General features: G+C 45.0%; 1 protein-coding gene across 1 annotated transcript in view; it reads left to right on the forward strand.

Annotated features, from left to right (window-relative positions):
• gpr158a (G protein-coupled receptor 158a) overlaps positions 1-21,986 on the forward strand; it is a gene marked incomplete at both ends in the record, with an annotated part of 82,934 nt that overhangs the window by 49,925 nt on the left and 11,023 nt on the right. The window contains 2 exons of the mRNA XM_080547438.1: positions 17,739-17,848; positions 20,604-20,842. Coding sequence (XP_080403564.1) covers positions 17,739-17,848; positions 20,604-20,842 — 349 coding nt within the window. The remainder of the gene's footprint in view (positions 1-17,738; positions 17,849-20,603; positions 20,843-21,986) is intronic.

Raw genomic sequence — 21,986 nt, forward strand, 5'->3', positions numbered from 1 at the left:
CATCCTCCTCTCCTCACACAGAGACAGACGCGCCATCCTCCTCTCCTCACACAGAGACAGACGCGCTACAAAGTGGTTTGTTCCTACAGCCTGGGGCTTCATGTTGACAGCTGTCAGTATGCAGAGATTGAGATTGATTGTGCCTCCCATAGTGGGCGATCCTAGATTAACGGCTTGTTGTCCAGTTTGGATAGTGAGGTGCTCATTACATAGACCACTGAAGCATGTGAGTTACTGTGTTGTCAATATTACATCATTAATGGAGCTGCTGTGGCGCAGGAGGTAGTGCCGGCAGATCGGTGGTTCGATCCCGTGCTGGCCACATGTCGGGGTGTCCTTGGGCAAGACACTGAACCCCAAATTGTTCCCAGTGAGTGGGCCGGCGCCTTGCATGGTAGATTGCCGCCATTGGTGTGTGAATGTGTGTGTGAATGGGTGAATGAGAGGCCGTTGTAAAGCGCTTTGGAATAAGGCGCTATATAAGTCAGTCCATTTACCATTTGCCAAGTGGTTAACTGGTGTTAGTTAGTTGTCTGAAGCCCTATTCAGACAAGATTAGTTTAACGAGAGGAGGCAGGGTGATGTAACCATTACCAGAGCATTTTCCCACAATTTTAGTCCCATGCGAATCGGCCATGACAGCAGTTTTTACAGACTGCACACAGTGATCTGTTTGTTCATACAATCTTTCGGTGTCTGCCACGTTCATCCCACTGCTCTCCCGCGGGGTCTGCTGTGTGCAAATTGGACTGTCAACAGTAGTCACATAGCAAGACGGCAACGGCTAAACAGAGAGCTAGCATATTGGAAATAGAAGCTGCATGATTGCACCCCACGCGAAAGAGTTCTATTTCTTAATCTTAACGCCCTAAAATGTATTCTGCTAATATGTCTTGAGTCCTTTATAATGACAAATTACATTATTAAATAGTATTACTATTATTTAATTGCATGAAATGTGTTTCTAAAGTTTTTAAAGTATTATTCCCCAGGGGAATAATAATGTGTAGAATTCCCTCTCATAGATGTAGGTTATACCCTCTCATAGGGGTTATACCAGGTTATCCCCGGCTGTGTCTCAGGAGGTAGAGCTGCCGTCTAATGATCGGCAGATGGCGGTTCGAGCCCCGGCTGGCCACATGTCGAAGTGTCCTTGGGCAAGACACTGAACCCCAAATTGCTCCCAATGAGCGGGCCGGCGCCTTGCCTCTCAAATATCTACTCTGATACCGTCATCACGCATTCTCTTATAGGCTGTGAGAGGTGACCTCATAGGCTGTGAGAGGTGACCTCATAGGCTGTGAGAGGTGACCTCATAGGCTGTGAGAGGTGACCTCATAGGCTGTGAGAGGTGACCTCATAGGCTGTGAGAGGTGACCTCATAGGCTGTGAGAGGTGACATAGGCTGTGAGAGGTGACATAGGCTGTGAGAGGTGACCTCATAGGCTGAGAGATGTGACATCATAGGCTGTGAGAGGTGACATAGGCTGTGAGAGGTGACATAGGCTGTGAGAGGTGACCTCATAGGCTGTGAGAGGTGACATAGGCTGTGAGAGGTGACATAGGCTGTGAGAGGTGACCTCATAGGCTGAGAGATGTGACATCATAGGCTGTGAGGTGACATCATAATGGGCTGTGAGAGGTGACATCATAGGCTGTGAGAGGTGACATCATAGGCTGTGAGATGACATCATAAGGCTGTGAGAGGTGACATCATAGGCTGAGAGATGACATCATAGGCTGTGAGGTGACATCATAGGCTGTGAGGTGACATCATAGGCTGTGAGAGATGACATCATAGGCTGTGAGATGACATCATAGGTTGTGAGGTGACATCAGCCCAAAGTCAATGACAGATTTGCTGACCTTCCCCCCCCCTCCCCCCTCTATTATAATGTTCTGCCCATTACAGGCCCATAAAACCCTCCCTTTGAAGAGAGATCATTCTGTCTGTATAAATTACTGCCCCCCCCCATCATTGAGCCTGCCAAACATTTTTATTAGTTCCATAACGGACAGTGTGTGTCTTCAGTAAGTTCTTAAAACCTACGAAAATGATGTCTATATTGTCTTTAACTTGTACCATCAATGACTCGTCCTGTAATGGCACGGCCCCTATACATTCAGTGGAGATGTTTCAGCTAACCCTGCGGCATAACTGGCAAAATGAATGATCATCATTTGTGTCTGGGAGAAATTGGTGCCTTGGGATAAAAGCTCTGCTACAGTAAACGACCATGTTCCTCTAAGTATATCTGATATCATAATTACTAGAAATATACCCGATCCTCAATACCTTTCTCGTATAGTGTCTGTTGCTCTGTAACAGTTTCCTCTAACAACATTAGATGGATGAATCGATAGGAGGATGACTGGTTTATGACCTAGCGACATTTCACTGCACCAACGTTGCCCCTGCACTGTACACTGATTAGCTATTCATATCTTAATGAGCGAGATTAGGATTTAGTTTCCTTTTAAATCCTTAAACCATTCATTAGTGGTTAGAGGGTGCCTTTGAAGTCCAAACCCATTGACCCTCACACTGACCTCACTAACTGACCGTAACCTCTCCTATGACCACGGTCATGGAGAAGTTTCACCTTTAATGACCGTAATTGACCACAGAAGTCCGGTTCTCAGGGCCCACAGGGTCTACTTGCTTTGATTTATACCTCCTCCTCTAATACTTTATTTCACCAAATCTGCCCTTCACAGACAGAGTGTCGCCACCCCCCACCCCCCCACCCCCCCGCCACCTCAATCCCCCAACCTCAACACTTTAATTATAACTGTGCAGGCCCAGGATAACTTGCCCAAAGAGCTCAGCCAGTCAATTATTTACAGCATCTCCTCCACCAGAGAGGTGAAAGCAGGTTAACCCTTGGCTGTACGAGGTGTGAAGTCCTACCCTAACCCCCCACCCTCTGGAACTCTCTCCCCACAGGGATCCGCAACGCCCCCCACCCTGGACTCCTTCAAATCAGCCCTCAAAACCCACCTGTTCACCAAGGCCTTTGGCCCCTCGTCACTGTTTCTGTTTTCCTTTAGAATTGTAAAGGGTCCTTGGCAGTGGTGGACTCAGGCTGTTTGAAGGGCAGGGGAGAAAAGAAAAAAAGGGCACCTACTGCACAACATGGGACCCCATCAGTGCACATGGTCAAGTTTAGACCATTGGAAGGGCAGCCAATAGGGCACTTCCTCTAATTTTGCCACTCAAAAGGGCACTTTAGTGTGACGTTTTTCAAACTGTGGGGGCACATGGTCAAGTTTAGACCATTGGAGGGGCACCAATAGGGCACATCCTCTCATTTTCGCCACTCAAAAGGGCATTTTTGCCACTCAAAAGGGCACTTAGGCCCAATCCCGATTCTCTTTTCTACCCCTATGGCTCGTTTTCGAGTGTCACTCGATTCGAAGGCAAGGCCTTCGAATACGTCACAAGCCCTACCCCTTGAAATCAAAGCCCTATGAATTGGGACAACCCTTCACGGCGCCTACGTCATCACGCGGTACGGTTGACGCGTTGTGTTGCCGGCGAATTCTCACATCTCGCAATGCCTTCTTCAGCTGTGTTTATTTCTGTTGCGTGTGCTATAAGCATCTATTTTCGTTTGTTATCAACACACTGTAGTGTTTAGACGTTCCTTTTTTAGTCTCTTCCGTCAGCGATGTCTTTTTTGTGGACATCGCAATAATGACAATGAATTTAATGACAATGAATGACTCCAACCAAAACAACCAGTCCATCAATAGTCATAAAGCGTTGTCCAAAAATCACGTTACCAAGCGCCTTTCTCAGAACAATTCGTCGTCTAGAATCCAAAAATCAATCCATCATAGTGGTGGTCAAAAACGTAGAAAGAGGATCTCTTGGGGACGCGGCCACATTTGCCTGTGAAGGAGAGATGACAAATAAGCGGAAACATTTCTCAGTAGAGTCGAACGGTGATATATCATCATCCTTTACGCGTATCCTTAACTGTAGTTACATTTCGCGTGTCATATGCCATTAGACATGGAAATATGTCAATGCGCGGCTGTCATGCACAAATCAGCTTGTAACGTTAGACACACAGCACACAGCACATCGGCATAATAACGTTTTGTTGTTGTTGTGCTTGTTATAAAGAAAAGGTCTATAATGCATTGAAATGAATGATACAACCCATTAATAATATTACATAATAACAACTGCTCGGATTAGATTGCGGGTGGAAATAGGTCAAAATGCGCATCATGTACAAGTCAGCCGAACGTTTGATAGATAACTTTACATATGTGTACCATCATCCGCTGTCAAACGCCACAGGTAATAATTGATTTATGACTGTACATCTCTGAAATGCTCGACTGTCATGCAGCGTTGCGTTACTGTAACGTTAGACACAGCACCGACATAAAAGCGATTTTTGGGTTATGCGTGTTATAAATAAAAGGTCTATAATGCATTGTAATGACATTAAACTAAGACAATAAGATGGTTATCATAATTTTTCAAATCTTTATTAATAAGTAATTACAGAGAATTAAAATGACATTTCCGCATTGAATAGAGCGACATAAGATTTCTGTAGATGATTCGCAATGCATCCTGGTATCAAGGGGTAGCGTACCGTTAGCCCTTCGAAGCTAGTCTGGTCCTGAAATCCCTCGAAACGAAGTAATAGTTAGCCCTCCCCCTTACCCCTAGCCCTCGACGAAATATGAATTGAGACAGCCCTCGCCCTAAACGTGAACGCGCAAATCGAGCCATAGGGGTGAAAACGAAGGGCTAGGGGTGAATTGGGATTGGGCCTTAACCTTCCTCTTCCGTTTGTTTCATTTTCCAACTTTGCTACTTTCGGTCAAAATTGACCGGTGTGTTTTGCACAGTGATATCTCTGGAACCCCTTATCCAATTGTGATGGTTGACATCTCATTTGAACAGTCAAAGCAAGTAGAATCAAGGGGTGACAGAATGACACCAGGGGTTAATTTCATATTATAATTTTGCAGCAAGTTCAAAGTTAGTGTTTACTGTACATTACTGTATATTATACAAATGCCTGCCATGTAGGCTGTGTGCACTGGAGATGGAAATTAGTTAGTGTTGTAGCTGGGATTCTTCCCGTTCCATTGATGCATGGGATGTATTGATTTGATACAGGCAAGCCAGTGTTTCATTGTGTAGCCTACTTTAATTTTCCAACTTTGCTACTTTCGGTCACTACTTTCCTATGGCGGTCAATTCTGACCGGAAACATCATAGGTGTGACACGGTTCAATAAATCCCCCAAAATGCAATGCAATTCAATGCAATCAAGTGTATATGCTCAGGGGCCTAGGGTGGAGGATAACATAAGGTCTTGAGGCAATGGGATGAAAAACACAATATTTATGATTACAAACAAAGTCATTCGGTCAGATTTGACCGTGAAAACAAGAGGGAGGTTAAGAGAGACGCTTTTCAACCGTGGGGGGACCAGGAGGCGGTCGCCCCCCCCCTGAGTCCGCCAATGGTCCTTGGCTTTTATGAAAGGTGCTATATAAATCCAGGTTATTATTATTATTATTATTATTAAGTTCCTAGACTGGACTCCTGTGTGTTCCTCAGCCTCCCGTATGCAGGACTGGATCAGCACAATCTAGACAGGCAGGTGGAGTGACAGTTCTGTTCACTCTATTTCTACATGTTTGCTAATTGACAGACAGTAGTGTAAACAATTTACTTATGGGTTACCACACACACACACACACACACACGCACACACACACACACACACACACACACACACACACACACACACACACACACACACACACTCCATGTTTTCACTCCATCCTCAGCATGGTAAACTCACCTCACAGAGGTGTGTGTGTGTGTGTGTGTGTTTGTGTGTGTGTATCTGTGTGTCTGTGTGTCTGTGTGTCTGTGTCTGTGTGTGTGTGTGTGTGTGAGACGACTTCAATCTCCTTCGTAAGATCGATACCCGCGGGGCACACGTGTCCTGACCTTGACAGAGATGTAGTCTGGCTGAGGAATCATCAACCCCCTCAGGGCCTTACCTCCTACCTGTCTATCGATCCTCCTCTCTATCTCATTTACATCTTTATTGTCTGCAGATTATAGTCAATTACATACGGGTCCGTTCTCGGTCGGTCCGGGAGAGTAGCTATGTTGTGTTGTTATCAACAGAATCCACATTATCACCTTCTCACTTTCTAATGTGTTCAATACCACCTCCACGCCCCGCTGCCACAGCTAATTACGGTGACCGCTCGAGCACAAATTGAGTGACGTGAGGTGTGCAGCATCACCCAGGTGGTTGTTACGCACTGGCCCTGGGCGAGGCCAGATGCCTGCACTCATGCGGTTTGAGACTTCGGGGGAAAGGCACTGTGATATCCAATTGCTTGTCGTAATATTAGAAAAAAGCAGTGATTGTAATTATCATAGGTGTGGTTAAGTATTGTTACTACTGCCATCACAATCTGTTGTATACAATATGTAAGTACAATAATGTAAGTACTTGTAATTGTATGTCGTTAGCCAACTCATGGTTCACACATGATGGGAGTTGTTTGGAACATACTGCAAGTACTGAGGGCACCTTTTTAGTCTTTCTGTTTGCAATATGAGAAGTCAAGACCATACCACAGTCAGACAGGCGTACTTGACAGTAGCCTTCAACACTGAGAGAATACAGGGGTGACTTAATAATAATAATTTTGCCATTTAGCAGACGCCTTTATCCAAAGCGACTTACAATTACGAATTACAGGGACATTCCCCCTGGAGTAACTGAGGGCTAAGTGCCTTACCCAAGGGCACACTAGTAGTGGTGTGGCTTCAGGCGGGATTTGAACTCACAACCTTCCGATCCCAAGTCCAACTCACTATCCACTAGACCACCACTACCCCTTGAGGGCTATTCTACAGGGAGACAACTACTTTGTCTCAGTTGGTAACTATATGTCTGACCACACAAGCATGACGTGTGGAGTTCCACAGGGTTGCATTTTGGGGCCTCTTTTATTCAACGTATACATGCAACTTATACATGTAAACGTATTCAGGATAACAAACTTGCTTATTCCATGTATGCTGATGACACACAAACCTATGTAGCCCTTTCTCAAGATGATTTTGCACCAATAGACTCCCTTATGGACTGCATTGATCGAATTAACTGGATGTGTCAGAATGTTTTACAATTAAACAAAGACAAAACTGAGACTTGAGATCTTTGGAGTCAAAAAGAAGAGGCTAGTGGTTGGTGCTTTCCATACAATGTTAAGATCAGGTTAGAAATGTCGGTGTCATTTTAGATTCAGATTTAAGTTTCAACTCCCACATTAAGTCAACAACAAAAACAGCTTATCATCATCTTACAAATATAGCGAGAATTAGGGGTTATATGTCCAAGCATGATCTTGTCTATATCTAATCTTTTCTATCTAGCAGGTTCGACTACTGCAATGGCCTTTTCAGGACTCTCCAAACAGGCACTTAGACAGTTACAACTTATTCAAAATGCTGCCGCAAGTCCTGACTAAAACTAGGAGGTTTGATCACATTTCTCCCATTCTTAGATCACTACACTGGCTCCCTGTATCTCACAGAATAGATTTTAAAATCATGCCCCTGATCTAAACCAAACCTCTGAATGATTTAGGGCCAAAATACATCTCTAACATATTAGTGCCTTATGAATCTGCTAGATCCCTAAGATCATCTGAGGCCTTAGTTTTAACTGTGCCAAGAGTGAGCACCAAAAGTGGAGAGGCAGCATCCGCTCAGTATGCAGCAAAACATTGGAACAAGCTATCACAAGACATTAGGTCAGCGCCATCTTTATCTATTTTTAAAAATAGGCTGAAGATTGTTATGGTCAGTTCAGCTTTTAACTGACTGTATTTTAAATACTCACAGTTTAGGCTAGGTTTTTAACTGACTGATTTGTTTCTATTCATTGATTTTAAACTTGAACCTTTTAAATTGTTATTGTATTGCACTTCTTTTGTTCGGCTTTTAATTTATTGTATTTTAAACAGCGACCTATTTTTATTTAAACTTTTTAAATCGTTTTTTTATTTCTCACTTTTTCTCTATTTTTCACTTTTTTATGTTTTTATGTAAAGCACTATGAGTTTGCATTGGATTGTATGATTATATGCTATATCAATACATTTGCCTTGCCTTGACCATTCACCACAGAGTCGAACCTAATAAATAAACCTTCCTCTGAGGGAGACACCTAGGACACACACTCATCACACACGTGTCAGTCTGGCTGAGGTCACTCATGTGTGCTCCCATGAGCACCGTTCTGGATGAGTGAAGGGGATCCATTATCTGGGGACCAATCACTGGCCTCCCAGTTTACACTGTGGCTGGGACGATTTAAAAACTGAGTGGAATTGGGTCGTAAGGAGGAAAACAAGTTTTAATGATGTTCATTCTAAATATTCTCCAGGCACCTTTTCATTCATACCCTGGTACCCTAATATGGTCATTAGCTAATGTGTGAACACAAATATACACTCAACCAACACTTTATTAGGAACACTATGCTAATACTGGGTGGGGCCTCCCTTTGCTCTCAAAACAGCCTCAATTCTTCGTGGCATTGATTTGAATCTCCTGTTCTACCACATCCCAAAGGTGTTCTGTTGGATTCAGATCCGGTGACTGGGAAGGCCACTGAAGAACACTGAACTCATTGTCATGTTCATGAAACCAGTTTGAGACAGCTTTTGCTTTGTGACATGGTGCATTATCATGCTGGAAGCAGCCGTTAGAAGATGGGTACATTGTGGCCATGAAGGGATGCACATGGTCAGCAACAATACTCACATAGGCTGTGGCGTTCAAGTGACGATTGATTGGTGTTATGGGCCCAAAGTGTCCCAAGAAACCATTCTCCACACCATTACACCACCTCCACCACTACACCACCTCCACCATTACACCACCTCCTCCATTACACCATCTCCACCATCACACCACCTCCACCATTACAACACCTCCACCATTACACCACCTCCACCATTACACCACCTCCACCAATACACCACCTCCACCATCACACCACCCCCACCATTACACCATCTCCACCATCACACCACCTCCACCATTACACCATCTCCACCATGACACCACCTCCTCCATTACACCACCTCCTCCATTACACCACCTCCACCACTACACCACCTCCACCATTACACCACCTCCACCACTACACCACCTCCACCACTACAACACCTCCCCATTACACCACCTCCACCAATACACCACCTCCACCATTACACCACCTCCACCACTACAACACCTCCCCATTACACCACCTCCACCACTACAACACCTCCCCATTACACCACCTCCACCAATACACCACCTCCACCATTACACCACCACCTCCATTACACCACCTCCACCAATACACCACCTCCACCATTACACCACCACCTCCATTACACTACCTCCACCATTACACCACCTCCACCATGACACCACCTCCTCCACCAGCTTGGACTGTGTACAGGTGTTCCTAATAAAGTGTTTGGTGAGTATACTGTATACTGTAACAAGTTCTGTATGTATGGGGCGGTTGTGATCACAAGGTTGGCAGATCGGTGGTTTGCGTGGTAGCTTGCCGCCATTGGTGCGTGAATATGTGTGTGAATGGGTGAATGAGAGGCCGTTGTAAAGCGCTTTGGAATAAGGAGCTATATAAGTCAGTCCATTTAAGTTCTGATTTATCACCTGTTATGTTGTCAAATCTACCTCAGGGAGAGTGAGGGTGTGTAAGGGTGTAAGGTCCAGGTTATTTACTCTCACGACTGAGTCACTTCCTGTTTGGTTAAACAACACCACCACCGTGTTTTATAACTGTTTGAATGATGGTTTAAGTACAGTCACAAGTGCAAGTGTGACGCAGGCACATATTTAGGCACCTGTCGTTATCTCTGCTGATAAGCTGGCCTCGTATTCTGAATGAGGCAAAGCACTCAAACGATTCTAGGTGATGGTGACTGTGTAAATGCTACACGGGGGACACATCCTGTCTGGCTACACTTATAACAGGAAATCACTATTGTGGAGATCTCAGTGCCAAGGATGGTGAGAATGTGTTCAGAGAGAAAAGGAGGTCAGTATCATTGTGTGAAAGCATGAGTCATGTATGGCTCACTATGACGGATGGATGGATCTCTCTCTCTCTCTCTCTCTCCCTCTCTCTCGCTCTCCTCTCCCTCTCTTTCTCTCTCTCTCTCTCTCTACTTCTCCCTCTCCTAGCCAGTCTTACGGTGTTGTTTGAGCAGAGAATGACGTGGCTAAGTGTCCGATGCTAGCCCAGTCTTATGTCCAGCATGGTTGAGTGGATGTTGTAGGTTCTGTTTGACATGTTGATCGACGACGGTTTTATCATCAAACCCTTCCATGTCTTCCATGTCTCCACTCTAGTTTGTGCAGATGTTTACTGACATGTCCTCATCCTCTGACGTCCATACCGCTTATAATCAAATCCAAATCTGCTGTTGTGAAACCAATTAAGCTTGGGAATCGACGTCATGATGCTGCATTGTGGGATACGGACGCCATGTTCTTTGCTCTCCCAACCGTTTACATTACAGCGCCTCCAACTGTTTACATGTTCTGTACGTCATGCTTCGAGATAGCTAATGAAATGATCTAACAAATAACGAAAATAACGAATACATAAGGAAATGATGAACCAAAGAATGGCGGCAGTGGGCGGACATAGCAACCGTGACGTCTTGTTCCCAAGAACAATGGCCCCCTCCTTCCCCGACTTTTCCTAAATGTCTGTTTTTAACATGTCAGCGTTGTTACAATTTCAGAATCATGCGTAGAAAGAAAATCTGGAAGTATTTTACCATCATCATACCTAATAGTGAAAATACCACCGCTCATCCGTTATCAAACTTTGCTGAGGTGCTGGAACTGAAGAGTATCAGCAGAGTGCAAAATAACAGCATCCGCACACTCAAACACTGTGCAAAAAAACGTTGTTTATTGCGAGCTTTCGGTCATAGAACTTCTTCAGGCATACCTACCATACCTTCTACTGATAGCCAATTTAGAAAATTTACCCTTGTAATAGTCCTAAAATACCCTCATGAAAATCAAAACCGACCCTACAGTTAACCCTAACGCTAACCCTAACATTTGCAGAAAGACAATATCAGTTATTTGCGTGATCGATGCGTGAGTACATGTGAATAGAACCTTCTAGAACCACCAAGCCTCTGAAGTAGAGATACCACTCATCCCACCCTGATGAAGACATGGATAGAATAATTAAGGCTGGGTTCATTTTTTGTTCATTTACACGATATCAGCAATCAGTCAACTGAAGTGAGATGTAATCAGAGTGTGTATTTCACAAATGCTGGGAAAAAAGATTTTATCTGAAGGTAGCATCGGAGTAGCTACAGAATGTTGACGTTGATTTGGACCCTAATGAAAGGACTGATTAAAGGCCTGCTGCTACCGTCACTGACGATAGTGACTACCAACCTGATCCACAGACGGCCCAGAACGTTGTTGACTCAGTCAGTCAGAGCCGCCGCCAGCCAGTGTGAGGCTGGAGACTGGGAAGGATGGGACAGTTTGGGAAGAATAGCCAACAGGCAAGAACGCAGCAGGTAGAATGGGGGTCACACATTATGTGACACAGTCTGACCATTTCAGTAATCCCCACTGCTACGACTCAGTCAGTCAGAGCCGCCGCCAGCCAGTGTGAGGCTGGAGACTGGGAAGGATGGGACAGTTTGGGAAGAATAGCCAACAGGCAAGAACGCAGCAGGTAGAATGGGGGTCACACATTATGTGACACAGTCTGACCATTTCAGTAATCCCCACTGCTACCTAGTTAACTAAAACACTACTTTACATTGTTAGCAGGCTCACCCAACAAGCTGTGTTAGTTGACTAGCGATGTGTCATCGATTTTCAACAACGCTGAAATGTATTCACTTTTTAAAAAGAAAAGTCACATCATTCTATTTGACCCCCAAGGCGTCTCTACTAGTAGGCAAAATAGGCACGGCTCTTCTAGTGTTAAAATAAAAGACATACCAAGTCAATACAATGACCAGAGTACATGAACTGTTAAGGAAAGGGGATGAAATAAAAAAATAATATGTACCAAATATAAATCATTGAACAGCTTAGATAGGTTAAAGCATTATCATGACAGTGTTGTGTAGGCCTTACAATGGTGAAGCCACTTTTTTATTAACTTCTAAATCCTAAAAAGGTATGGTGTTTTTTCTTTTTTTTTACCACTGGGGTCTCCATGGTAACTCCCCAGGTGTCTGTGGAACATGCTGTTCCAGGTTTACACACGAGAAGGCTCCAGTTAGCAGGAAGGATGGGGAGAGAGAGAGGTTGTGTTAGGTTAGGTGTCCGGGGGGAGGGTAGTGGAGGGCAACAGATGAGACTGTCAACAGGGCAGATCCACGTCTGGGAGTTGTTCACCCATTTGCCTGGGTTCCAAATACATGGAAAAAAATATATAATATAGAAATGAATCTTGACGAAATGATCATCGGACAAATCAAATAGATAGATAGATAGATTGATAGATAGATAGATCTTTATTTAGTCAGGACAGTGCACATTAATGAACAGTCACTTATACAGAGTATGGTGACAGTAAATATGCCGGATTTAGCTGTGAGCTCATTTGCATCCGTAGTCCTCATGACATAAAATCGTACAATAGATAAAAAAACAACAAGAATAACGGACAACATCACAACAGAATACAATAGGACATAAAACAATGAGTATGTGACCATAGGGACATACATGGGTGCAGTAGAAGTGCATAGGTTAAAAGTGCAAAATAAGACAGAAACGAAGGTAGTGCGACGGTACTGAGGGAAAGGTAGCTGGACAGTCTGTAGTGCAACAAGGCGATGCCCAGAGAGTTACTCTCTGTCCAGACTCCAACACCCATGGGAAGAGATCTTAAAGGTGGTAGCTAGGCAATGACCAGCCCTCTTAACCTCTTAACCTCTCTATGGTGTAATTGAGTTGAGAAGACTATGGCAGGCGTTGTAGAGATGAGTATGTGCAGTGTTGATAATGGTCTCTTAGCTATTAATGTCCATTAGAACAGTATAAGGTACACTGCCTTCGGCGCACACGCACACACACACACACATACACACACACACACACACACACACACACACACACACACACACACACACACACACACCTGATCCCCCTTCCTCTCCGTCTGAAAGGGCTGAGTCTTCCAAGCCTACCAGCACTTATCATAGATTATTAATGGTGAAGTTTGGAGAGGAGAGATGGGTCCGTCTCTTTATGCAGACTGGCATTAACGCCAGTGTGTCAGAGCATCAAGGCCTCCTCCTCCTCTTCCCAGAAATGATGTAGGACAAAAACAAAAGTGCAGTTGAAGAATGTGTGTGGCTAGCCAAATGGATTTTTGCTGATCTGAGGACTGTGTGTCTGTGTGTGTGTAGGGAGGAGGATGGCAGATGGGGGATTGAAGTGTGTCTGTGTGTGTGTGTGTGTGTGTATGTGTGTGTGTGTGTGGGGGCGGGGTGTGTGTGTGTGTGTGTGTGTCTTTTTACTGGAGAGATGAGACTCCAGGAGATATATATTTTGACTTGTGTTTCGGCAAATTATCCCCTCCTGTTGTTTTTAATCGGGAAATTGAAGCTTGATTCTCTATGAGGAATTCTACTTGGAAGAGACTATGAGCAACTCATCCAGATATGGAGATGTGATAATCAGTGATACGTCTACAGACTAGACTGTGTGGGGGGGGGAAGGGATAATACAGGTACTTCATGCACACATGTGTCTAATACATCCCATAATACTCATGACGCGAGTCTACTCACGTCTATTCTTCCCTTTAAAATAAGCTAAATAAATTCAGTAATTCTTAACACAAGAACAGCCGTGCCTTTTTTACCTACTATAAGAGCCGCCTCGGGGGTCAAATGACCATAGTCTTTACAATGCTCAAGCTGCTACTTACACACAACGACCACTAGTTGGCCCCTTGTAAATTAGCCTGCCTCCTACACAGAAAAACTGCAAAATAGCTTTATATTAGCTTATCCTGATTTGATTTTGAAAATGTCAGGATACTGGGTGGTAGAACGCACATATCTAGGAAAGGTCATGAAAGGAGGGTCCTGAAATTTACTCTCAGGGTCAAATGACCCCACCCATGGCTGTTTTAGTGTTACAACTATTACAATGCATTGTTTATTTATTGCACTGGTCTATTCAGTCTAGTTACAGTTGTGGTATCTGGCACTTATGTTTTTCAAAACAATGGACTGAACCTTCTTTATCACAAACAACAACAACAGCCAGCGCCGTGACAGTCACTTGGCGTTGGTACAGTTTATAAAAATATGTGTCATGATTCGTGTTTTCCCATGGTGCATCTGAACAATCTTCCTGTGCCCCGCTCGTTCCCAGCGGACCTGTGCATGCGTCAATGAGTTGCTCGGCGCCTCCTCTCCTCTCCTCCTCTCTCTCTCCTTTCCTCTCCTCCTCTCTCTCTCTCTCTCTCTTTTCCCCTGTTTCTCTGACAAAACACACCTAGGGTGTGAACTGTTAGGAACTGTTTACTTACTGTTAGGAAGACATTATATTATCACTTAAAATAGCCTTTGGCTTTGGTGTGTGTGTGTGATTGTGTGTGTGTGTGTGTGTGTGTGATTTGTTCATAAATATAATATATATGACATACAATAGCATAACCAACAGTTATGGGTTATAATAAACCAAAACAACAGTTATTCTTACACTTACAGTGTAACATTATGCTCATATACGACTGAAATGGACTGTCACCCATTGTGTTGCTTCAGACAGTAACTAGTGCAAGCAGAAGTTTCCATTTGAGCTTCAAGTTTGCTTATCTGGGTTCGGTCCGCCTGTTGTTCTGAGTGGATGACAATGTGGGCCACCTCCACGTCCCCCGGGCCGCTCAGTGTCCCCCGACTGACTCAAACCTAGTGAGCACAAATATTCACATGTCTGCGTCTTCGCCGCTGCCTGGGGGAACGTATTACTGCCTCTACTAATCCGATTAACATTAACAATCCCACAGGGGAAATCGCTGCACATCTGCAATGAACAGATAATTATGTTGCCTCAGATGTTTGTTGTTGATTTTTTTTGTCCCCCCCTTCCCCCCTGCCCATTTATGTTTTGGACGACCGTCCGTTTTGTCTGGTTCGGGTATCGTTTCAGTGTTTTTCTGTAGGCTTAGCTAGTACAAACATGGGCGAACAAATGAACACCCTCTTTCTTGGCTCGAGAGCAATGCTTCTGTGTTGTCAGTTGCACTCGGATTCACTTCAGCTGGGCAGTGGTGCGATGCATTGTTCCAGAATTATACTGTGCATGTTGTTGTGTTATCTGGTATATTTTGATTCTACTCGCAATGCTGTGGAACACAGAATTAACAGCCAGCTATATTTGTTACACAAAACACTCAATGATATTTGAGAATTGTCATGTATGTGTATGTCTCTTTCAAAAAGTCTTGTGTGCCTTGTGCAAAATGTACACCAACAACAAGCATTAGCTTACATGGAAGTAGAGGAGAGAAAGTAAACAGTAGGGGGCAAAGTGGACAGCCTTACACTGCACACATCTCTGCCTCATTTGAGATATTCTCTCCCCTGTTTACTAGGAGTGGCCATCAGTCTAGAGCACACACTCTGCTTGGGGGGATCTAGGCAGACTGTCTGGGGGCTGCAGCCATGTGACCTAGTGTCTAGGGGCTGTAAGCAGATGCTCTTACTAAGAAAACAAAATCTGCCTCATTGTCTTTGTCACATTAGTGAGACTCCATCCGTTGCTTATAGTGACAGTATCCGTCGGAAGAAAATGCATGGAAACCCAATACTGCTCCACTCCGCCAATACCCAACGGGCATTTGGCATTTCACGCAGATTCGGTCAGGGCTGGATCTACCGCCTCTGGATCTGAAGCATCTTAGAAACGTAATTACGACTCGAATCATCAATGCCTCAAACGCCGCAGAGCAATTAATCTGTGCGGAAGCAGTTTTCGCTAATCAATCCAATGGACTCACATTCATAGGAGGCCAGCAAGCCGAGCCCTTATTGGATTACACACTGTGAGCATTTCCCCTGTTCACACACTCGCTGAGGGCTGATGGAGAAGTGCTCAGGCGGTGATCTGGAGGTTCTGTGGGAGGCCCGGGCGCAGCTGTGAGCCTCGTTTTCAATTACGTTCCTCGTCTGCTGCCAGGTGCCGGCGGTTCAGTGGGGGAGCGGACATCTTCAGAATACATCATCAGAGATGAACGTTAAAGGACAAATCCCGTGGCTGAGCTCTGCTTCTTTGTCAGTTAGGTGGTTGATGGGTGTGTGTTTTTTAGGTTATTGTGTTTGGTATTCTCTGCAAACAAATTAAAGTATAGGTTATGAAAGGGAGGAAGTGTGAGACAGAGAGAGAGAGACAGAGACAGAGACAGAGACAAAGACAGAGACAGAGAGAGAGAGATGAGTGAGCAAATATGTGACAGGGTCTGATGTTTTAGTCCGCAAGTTGGGCAAGGTCATTTTAGATTTTTTTTCCATATTATGAAAGCCATCTCCCAGATTTTACAAAGTAAAGTTTTACTGACGCCAAGTCAGCTACCAAAAACAAACAAACAAACAAACAAGCTTCTAACAAATCTAGCTAGCTAACAAGCTAACACATGTGTGACTAGCCTAGTGAACACTCACACAGCTTAGTAAACATAATAGCCTACATGTAACTCAGTTACACTCTACGTATACCCTTTCATATGAATAGATAGATGGTGAATCACAGGATCAGAGACATGAGAACAAGAATATGACCGATGCGTGATATTTTGAAGTCACCCTTGGAAGCTACAGTAAAATGTAGGCGACACTGTGTATCCTGCCCAGAGATACATTACCATTCAGATGGAAAACAGAAACAGCGGGGTGTTTTCACTGAACTTACTTTGCCCTTCTGGAAACTCCATTGTGCATGACGGAAAAGAGAGGATTTGTGTTATTTATTACTTTGGCGCCTTGGTTCAAAGGTCGAGGACCACAAGACGTTGTACTGTACCATTTATTTGGTAAACGTTCACAGACAGAAGACACACCGTAATCATATACTGGACACATAAAAGACTGTTTCCCCCACTACACTAACGACTCTTATGACAACCTGACTAGGTCACCACCTACCTGAACTCTAGACTACTCCACTTGCACCATTGCACACGGTATGACAGTGTGTCACATCACACTGTAACCTGCACAGAGTTTTTGCACAACCTGATACTTGAGTCTGAACTTCGGTAATGTTGTTTACACTAAGAATTAGTTGTAGTTGTTTACACTAAGAATGTTGATATGCTGATTCGCATTCGGCTGCTATCACCTATTCTATTACTGACGTTCTGACGCTACTGGCCTGCAGCTACTGTTGATCGTTGTCTATATCATGCTTATTCTTATTGATTGTTGTTTATATCATACTTATTCTTATTGATTGTTGTTAATATCCTGCTTATTCTATTACTGATTATTGTTTATATCCTGCTTATTCTAATATTGATTATTGTTTGTATCCTGCTTATTCTGTTATTGATTTAGATTTTGTATTTCTACTGCAAGGCCAATGCTTTCTGATTCTGACTCTAATCTTCACTCTCCCTCGAATGTTCCAGGTGGTGATCATGTTTTTCCAGCCCAGTATATTCCGCTGCATCCTACTGAGATGGGTCAGACTGCTGGGCTTTGCTACCGTCTACGGGACCGTGACCCTCAAGCTCTACCGGTAACCTTCTGTTCAGTCATCATTAGGTCACACACCCGAAGGTAGTGACAAATAAGGGAGTCCACACATGTGTTTAAATGATACAACTTGAGTTTTTTTTAAGTAAATAAGCCAAAATAAACTAAATAACATATGGATATGCATATGGATAAGAGTCAGTAGTGTATGCCATGAGTGAATGGTTGTAGAATGTATGTTGTATGTGTAAGGGGTGTATGGATGTATGTAGTGTCAAGCTAAAAGGCCCCAAAGCCTGGTACCCTGAGGCCTTACCAACAACCCTAACTGAACCAAAGCAAAAGGAAGGAAGAGCGAGAGCTGAGGACACACCCATCTTATAGACACATCCTCAGCTCCCCAAACCCAGGTGACGCCACTTAGCCTGACGACCTACCCACTCTGCCCAGGCTCCCACAGGAACCAGCAACAGCCAATAGGCAGGCAGAGTGGGAGGCGTCACAATTAACACTACAACAGCCGTGCCTATTTTACCTACTAGTAGAGTTGCCTTGGGGGTCAAATAGACCCCCCTTTTTAGAATGTAAATCTGCTATTTACACATAGAGATCACTAGAGGGCGTTTCTTTTTTTAGCCTGCCTCCTACACAGAAAAACTGCAAAACAGCTTTATACTAGCTTATCCTGAAGTGATTTTGAAAATGTAAGGATACTGGGTGGTAGAACGCACATATCTAGGAAAAGTCATGAAAGGAGGGTCCTGAAATTTGATCGAGTGCAAAGATATACAATGTTTTTTACTCACCATGGCTGATCTAGTGTTAATGACCCCACCCATGGCTGTTCTAGTGTTAATGACCCCACCCATGGCTGTTCTAGTGTTCATGACCCCACCCATGGCTGTTCTAGTGTTAATGACCCCACCCATGGCTGTTCTAGTGTTAATGACCCCACCCATGGCTGTTCTAGTGTTAATGACCCCACCCATGGCTGTTCTAGTGTCAATGACCCCACCCATGGCTGTTCTAGTGTTAATGACCCCACCCATGGCTGTTCTAGTGTCAATGACCCCACCCATGGCTGTTCTAGTGTTCATGACCCCACCCATGGCTGTTCTAGTGTTAATGACCCCACCATGGCTGTTCTAGTGTTAATGACACCACCCATGGCTGTTCTAGTGTTAATGACCCCACCCATGGCTGTTCTAGTGTTAATGACCCCACCCACGGCTGTTCTAGTGTTAATGACCCCACCCACGGCTGTTCTAGTGTTAATGACCCCACCCATGGCTGTTCTGGTGTTAATGACCCCACCCACGGCTGTTCTAGTGTTAATGACCCCACCCATGGCTGTTCTAGTGTTAATGACCCCACCCACGGCTGTTCTAGTGTTAAATACAACAGTGAAAGTAAGAGGCAGGAAAGTGTTGGAGCAGCGTGTCTCTTGGTCAGTTCGTCAGAGGCACACTTAAGCTGCCTTCACTGCCTCGTTAAGCACGACTGTTGCAGAGAGTTGAACAGTTAAAGTAAGAGGAGCGAAAAAAATAAAACAACAGAGAGCACTTTGGTCCAAACTGTCTCAATTTATTACACTTTATCGAATGGGCGAGTCAGACAGAGGCAGGAGACAAATAGAGTGAGGAGTGTGTGTGTGTGTGTGTGTGCGTGTGTTTGTGTCTGTGTGTGTGAGTGTTCATGTGTGTGTGTGTGTGTGCGTGCGTGTGTTTGTGTCTGTGTGTGTGTGTTCATGTGTGTGTGTGTGCGTGGGTGCATGTGCGTGTGTGTGCTCTGTGCACACCGGAAAACCAAGAGCTTTTGGATAGAGGCAGAAGGGAGGAGGTAAGGGGAGTTAGCGTATCTGAAAGGTTGATAATGGGGGCTGCTGTATTTAAAGACATACAGAAAGACGCGTGGTCAGAAGGTCGCGGCGGCGGCGGGAGTTTTCGGCAGGTGAACGTGTCAGAAAGGCCTAATGAAACTTTTAATTAAGGCCAGGCGACGTGAGGCTTCGCTAGGCTAATCGGAGAGGGACCGCCACGGCCCTGCAGAGGTGAAGTTGAACATTTAACACGCCGCACAGATCCACTTTTGATTGGGCCTCATTATTAAGGGGATTCTGAGGACACTTCATCATCAACGTGTCTCAGAGTCGGAGGCTGCTAATGAGGACGGACCACCGTGGTCTCCAGCCATCCCTCCTCTCCATCCTTCATCTGGGGTTGAAACACACATGCTGTGTGTACGGATTAACACACGGGATGAGGAGATAGAAGATTATGTCACTGACAATTACAACATATTAGCCTGTACGTTACATTATTTCAACAAACGCATGCTACTCTGATGATCACGATAATGATAATGGTAATGATGACGACAACAACCACGACGATGATGATGATGTTGACAACAGCGTCAACCTTCTTGACTATTATGATGACTATTATGATGACTTTAATGATGACTATTATGATGACTATTATTATGACTATTATGATGACTATTATGATGACTATTATGATGGGGCGGCTGTGTCTCAGGAGGTAGAGCCGCCGTCTAATGATCGCAAGGTTGACAGATCGGAGGTTCGAGCCCCGGCTGGCCACATGTCGAAATGTCCTTGGCCAAGACACTGAACCCCAAATTGCTCCCAGTGAGCGGGCCGGCGCCTTGCATGGTAGCTTGCCGCCATTGGTGTGTGAATGTGTGTGTGAATGAGAGGCCGTTGTAAAGCGCTTTGGATAAAGCCGCTATATAAGTCAGTCCATTTACCATTTACTCCCCCCCCCCATCTCCAGGGTGTTGAAGGTGTTCCTGTCGCGCACCGCCCAGCGCATCCCCTACATGACCAGCTGGAGGGTCCTGCGTCTGCTGGGCATCATCCTGCTCATCGTCTGCTGGTTCCTGGTGGCCTGGACCTCCGCCGTCTGCCAGAACCTGGACCGGACCCGGGCCGTGATCGAGGCGGGCTACACGCCCCAGGGCCTGCAGTTCAGCATGTGTCTGCTGGACCGCTGGGACTACATGATGGCTGTCGGTGAGTTGAGCGCTGGTTCTGGTTTTCTGGTTCTAGTTCTGTTTCCTGTTTTTTCTTCTTCTTCTGTGAGGGGTGGTTTGTAGGAGTATAGGAGACGTCTTAACAGATATACAGTACCTACCCCCCCCTCCAGTGTGGGTAATGTGTGTGTGTGTGTGTAGTGTGTGTGTGCAGGTAATCTGCGTGTGTGTGTGTGTGCGTGTCTGTGTGTGTGTGTGCTTGTGCGTGTGAGTGCGCACACGCGCGTGTGTGTGTGTGTGTGTGTGCGGGCGCGGGCATGTCTGTGTCAGTCTGTGTGTGTCTGTGTGTGTGTGTGTCTGTGTCTGTGTCTCTGTGTGTGTGTGTGTGTGTGTGTCTGTGTGTGTGTGTGTGTCTGTGTGTGTGCGTGGGTATAGCATGCATGGGTGTTGAGTGAATAGCTTTTAAGGTGCGCGGGTGTGAAGAACCCCACTGAACACGTATAAAGAGTTTGTGGGTTTAGAGAGAAGAGAGAGAACGAACGGGTCGGGGCAGGATAGCGGCCCCCTTTCTACATCACACAGTCTGCCTCCCTCTGTATTTATGATATTTGGCTGCTGTTATCGGTTTCTCCTAAACAGACATTAACTCTCTCCTCTGGTAGTCTGGAAGGTTGCCCACCACACAAGAGGGAGAGAGAGAGAGGGAGAGGGAGGGAGGGAGGGAGAGGGAGGGAGAGGGAGGGAGAGATGGAGGGAGGGAGAGGGAGGGAGAGAGAGAGAGAAATAAAGACTGATAAAAGCATCAAAGCTACTTCTGAGTGTAACAGACACTGTGGTAAAGCTGGGCTGTGTGTGTGTGTGTGTGTGTGTGTGTGTGTGTGTGTGTGTGTGTGTGTGTGTGTGGGCTGTGTGGAGGAAAACACAGTTGTTTGTGAGCGTGCTGAGTCAGGATACTCCAAGGTCCTACTGAGAACAAGGCACGGCCCCTGTTTTGCATTTGCGGAACAGGTGTTGCCCACGGCAACAATTACCTGCTGTGATCTAATGAAAGCCAAACATCTTTGGGGTCTAGAGGGCTTAAACACGCAGGTGGGACATTATTAGGGGGTTGTTTTGAAAGTTATATTCATATAACTATGTTGTATTATTCACTCTGGTGTGTATGAGTAACTATAGGAAACCAG

The sequence above is a fragment of the Nansenia antarctica genome, assembly GCF_963989245.1.
Source record: "Nansenia antarctica genome assembly, chromosome: 17".
In the NCBI taxonomy this organism is placed as follows: domain Eukaryota; kingdom Metazoa; phylum Chordata; class Actinopteri; order Argentiniformes; family Microstomatidae; genus Nansenia; species Nansenia antarctica.